Source organism: Berghia stephanieae, chromosome 11 (genome assembly GCF_034508935.2).
Source record: "Berghia stephanieae isolate SIO BIC M18660-M18661 chromosome 11, UCSD_Bste_1.3, whole genome shotgun sequence".
Lineage (NCBI taxonomy): Eukaryota > Metazoa > Mollusca > Gastropoda > Nudibranchia > Aeolidiidae > Berghia > Berghia stephanieae.
The window spans coordinates 3075641-3080640 of record NC_088370.1 but is presented as its reverse complement, the minus strand read 5'-3'; the positions used below and the strand labels follow the sequence as shown (position 1 = coordinate 3080640).

The window sequence follows — 5000 nt, the reverse complement described above, 5'->3', positions numbered from 1 at the left end:
GCCAATCAGAAGTCTTTTACAACTTATTTTAAACCAATAAAATGAGCGAACATATTCTGCAATAACATTTTTATTCAACTTATCCAAGCATTCATTATTCAACGATTACGTATTTACTGAGAAATGATAAGGTTTTGCAATTGGGGGGGGGGGTGGAATAATATCTGCTAAATGTGCTCAAAGCGCTTTACCGTGGGTCCTTAAGGTGCAGGTAAAATTTATTTTGACATGGACAACAGGGTTAACACCTGAGTGTGGTGAGAGAATATGCTTAAAGAGTCTTTTCCAAGGTCTCAACTTTATGCCGCTCAAAACGAGACTCGAACAGTATGGGCAGATAAAACAAAAGATAGGAATAAATTGGGTGATATACATGATCTTTTTACATTAGAGTACTGAAAAATAACAACAAGAGTCAGGGATAAATTGGCCGATAATAACCCCGATGTTGACTCGCCATGAGCGTGCATTTATGGGCTTTTAACGCCATTATAGAAATGACAGACAAAACGGGGGTGCCATAATAGGAATGAAGATATAACTTAGTTTTTAAAAAATTAAACATTGAGCTTTTATATAGCGCAATATCCACTAAACCTGCTCAAATCGCTTTACAAAGGATCCCTGACTAACAGCAACACACAACATGTAGAACGAGAAATGACTCGTATTAGGCGATATTACTATTTGTTTGTGACAGAGACAACGCTGTTAACGCCCAGGTACTCATTTTAAACCAGGGTAGGGTAAGAGATTGTGAGTAAGGAACCTTTCTTAAAACTATGCTTCGAGAGAGGCTCGAACCCATGACTTTCCAATCAGAAGGCAAGAGGACGCCACAAGACACCATAACCGCACACTTATGATCTGGACTCAACTCTATATATTAACCAGGCACCATAGAGAATACAGGCCTCCTAGTCTGGGCCAGGCACCATAGAGAATACAGGCCTCCTAGTCTGTGCCAGGCACCATAGAGAATACAGGCCTCCTAGTCTGTGCCAGGCACCATAGAGAATACAGGCCTCCTAGTCTGTGCCAGGCACCATAGAGAATACAGGCCTCCTAGTCTGTGCCAGGCACCATAGAGAATACAGGCCTCCTAGTCTGTGCCAGGCACCATAGAGAATACAGGCCTCCTAGTCTGTGCCAGGCACCATAGAGAATACAGGCCTCCTAGTCTGTGCCAGGCACCATAGAGAATACAGGCCTCCTAGTCTGTGCCAGGCACCATAGAGAATACAGGCCTCCTAGTCTGTGCCAGGCACCATAGAGAATACAGGCCTCCTAGTCTGTGCCAGGCACCATAGAGAATACAGGCCTCCTAGTCTGTGCCAGGCACCATAGAGAATACAGGCCTCCTAGTCTGTGCCAGGCACGGCTCATGACAAAGGCTATCGTGTCTACTGATAAATAATTGATGACGTTGTCATCACCGATTGAAATCTTAGGTTTGGGAGTTTTTGACAAGATGAAGGTCATGACGTTGTCATCACCGATTGAAATCTTAGGTTTGGGAGTTTTTGCCAAGATGAAGGTCATGACCTTGTCATCACCGATTGAAATCTTAGGTTTGGGAGTTTTTGACAAGATGAAGGTCATGACGTGCGTCACTGATTTAAATCTTAGGTTTGGGAGTTTTTGACAAGATGAAGGTCATGACGTTGTGCGTCACCGATTGAAATCTTAGGTTTGGGAGTTTTTGCCAAGATGAGGTCATGACGTTGTGCGTCACCGATTGAAATCTTTGGTTTGGGAGTTTTTGCCAAGATGAGGGTCATTTAAATTGATCAATATTTGTGACCCACCGTGTCTAATCGGTATTATGTCGGGATCCACTCGGTTAGGGAAATTGAATTCTTTGCCACAAATATCAAACTTGGGTTTAATTTCTGTACGTTATGCTGGAGTATAAATACCATTTCTTACTTTACAAAAACTTCTAAGGTCCAATTTATCATCATTCTATCTCTAAATTCACTTTTTGGGGTCTGAATCATTCCGACATAATACCGTTTTGAGACGGAGGGTCACATTTGAGAGACGAATTTTCTGCCAAATTGCTTTAAATAGGGAGTTTATCCAGAGTACAACGGGTTCGTTAGAGAGTATTTCCATGACAACAATGAGCCCAAAACAAGTTTGGTTATCAGACCTGCTAATTAACAAGTAGATTTTTGACCAATCAAAACATGCAATTTGTGGCACACCCTCACATGTGCTCGGACAAACATAGTTGGTTGTTTATAAACAGGAACGTGAATAGAGTCGACCTCTCTCTGATCATTGTTATTGTTTTTATACCGCCAAATGGGTGACTAGTTATCACATGATTTTCTTGATCAGATTATAAACGTTTAAGTTTACACATAATAATTTTCTGTGTTGGTTCTATTGATCAAGCGGTAGAACAGTGAGTGTTTGACTTTAGCACAAACCATCGATATTAAAACAGGTGTAGTTTGCTGTGTCTACCAATCACTGCCATCGTTTATATTATGACGATTGTCCGAGAGGCGTGGTTATCTACCGGTCTATAGATAGAATGCGCTTGGCCAAGGAGTTCACAACATTGCCATCCGGAAGTGTAACGGACCAACACAGAAACTCTGTGTAACCATGAACTTTTATAGTCTGGTTACTACAGTTTAGTGAGAACAACTCACAAACGCGGATGGCAAAAACAATAACAAAGGCCTGAATGACGCCATCTACGTTCTATCTATTAGCACACATCGGTGTATAGATAGTATGCGCTTGGCTAAGAAGCTCACAACATGCCATCCGGAAGTATAACGGACCAACACACAAAACTGTTTGTAACCATGAACGTTTATAGTCAGGTTAATACAGTTCAGTGAGCATTACTCATAAACGCGGATGGCAAAAAACAATAACAAAGACCTGAGTGACGTCATCTTTGAACTATCTATATCTATCAACATTCTTACTTTCTATTCAAACAGCGTCTCCAGGGAACTCGGGAGAAAAGGCGGGAAGGACAGTTGCAATGATTTGCCTCTCCGTTTTGTTCGCCATAATTTTAAAGGCATTCTAATCCTCTGATCTGCCATGCCAGCAAAAGATGCAGCAACAGTTACGAAATATACCAGGTGAGGGAAACACTTCACTTGTTTTTTTAGAGGTTTTACGACACTATGTTTGGCTATTTTTAGAGGTTTTACTATGCTATATTTGTTTTTAGATGTTTTACGATGCTATGTTTGTTTGCTTTTAGAGGTTTTACGACGCTGTGTTTGTTTGCTTTTAGAGGTTTTACAACGTTATGTTTGTTTGCTTTTAGAGGTTTTACGACGCTATGTTTGTTTGCTTTTAGAGGTTTTACGACGCTATGTTTGTTTGCTTTTAGAGGTTTTACGACGTTGTGTTTGTTTGCTTTTAGAGGTTTTACGACGCTATGTTTGTTTGCTTTTAGAGGTTTTACGACGCTGTGTTTGTTTGCTTTTAGAGGTTTTACGACGTTGTGTTTGTTTTCAGATGTTTTACGACGCTATGTGTGTTTGCTTTTTTAGGGATTTTACAAGACACAATGCTTTTTTGTTTGTTTTTAGAGGTATTTTCAATGCTTTGACAGTATTAGGTCACTTCAGCGCCATTAAAAAGAAAGATGATATGGAGCAAGATGTTTTACATCTGAAGTTAAAGGCACAAAAGAAAATGAAGACAAAGGGAACCGGTTGAAATAGAGAACAGAAAAGTCGACGAGTAATCCACTTATGTACTGATTTTGTCGTTACCAAAAAGTCCCATTCAGAAACAAGCAAAGAATTGCAATATATTTACAAATTATAATAATACATTTGAAAAAAAACATCAATAAGTGAACATAACACAGAAATAATTACAAGAAAAATAAATCTCAAAATTGATACTATACATTTACTGTCTCCCTCCAAGCTAAGGATCCCCGCCAGAACTATAGTCCTTTCCACAATTCGTGTGCATACGTTGACCTCGATATCTCCACAACCTTCTGGCGGATTTTAATGATAATTGGCTCGAACACTCGAATTGTTAGTGACATTAAGCCGATTTTTTTTTTTTGCATCGGGTTACAGTTATCATTCTTTAGAATTTTTCTTCTTTACAGTACATAAAAAACGACTTCTTGATTTGTTTTCTTTTCTTTCCAACTGATTTTTCCAAGGCGACGGAAAGTCCACATTTCAAAGGCCTCAATTCTTTTCTCTATTTGTTTGTTCAAGGTCCATGTTTCTGAGCCGTAGAGAAGTGCTGAGTGGACATAACATTTGAGTATTCTTATTCTCGTTTTCATCTGCGTTTGTTGCGAAGTTAAAATGTTATTCAGTTGGCTGAACCTCGACTAAGCTATAGCAATCCTGTTTTTCACTTCCAGCTCATTCTTTCCGTTGTTGGTCATTGTCTGTCGAAGATATTTAGAAGAATCTACTTGTTCGATGTTTTGATTATTAATTTGGACTCAAGATGGCAATAATAGTGAATAGTGCACATGAATCTCATGAAATGGAAACCCCTGGTCAAGCCTGTGGGCGAGTTTAGAGATCGTTATCGACAACAGAATTCACTGTGTAAAACTTCATTTGTATCCTAAAACAGACACTTCGTTGTTTGTTTTTTGCTTTTTGTTATATTATTTTTTTATACTTTTGCAAAATTTATAACATTGTATTTGTCTCGCAGTCTTAATATTAATATGACTAATAGTCGTCCTTTTTTATTTCCATCTTCTTTCATTTCAGGTACTCTCAAGTTACCCTCTGAACGTGTCACATTTTTTGGTGTTGGGTTTAGATTGTATGGTGTTGATGATTTGGTTGGGGGTTTGTTTTGTTTTGTTTTTGTTTTTTTTTTTTGTACGAATGCCGTTTTATAAAAGAACACATTATGTGCTATTTATAGATGTACTTGCTTTTCTCTGCAACTATTTGCAATGGCGGATGATGCCAATAAGGTGTAGTTTGTAACCGATTTCGGGGACGGCTTTCTTTTTCTTTTTT

General features: G+C 38.8%; 1 protein-coding gene across 2 annotated transcripts in view; it reads left to right on the top strand.

Moving 5' to 3' along the window:
* Window positions 1-5000, top strand: part of LOC144957407 (tolloid-like protein 1) — a 40207-nt gene that overhangs the window by 33943 nt on the left and 1264 nt on the right. Inside the window, exons 10-11 of one of the 2 annotated variants that reach the window (XR_013642154.1) lie at window positions 2967-3113; window positions 4743-5000. The exon at window positions 4743-5000 is cut by the window's right edge and continues 1264 nt beyond it. Coding sequence is in view for 1 of the 2 variants with exons in the window: in XM_078888691.1 (XP_078744817.1) it covers window positions 2967-3058 (92 nt within the window). In the remaining variant the exon portion in view is untranslated. Of the gene's footprint in view, window positions 1-2966; window positions 3182-4742 lie in introns of those variants that run through there. The other variant, XM_078888691.1, reaches the window with a different exon arrangement.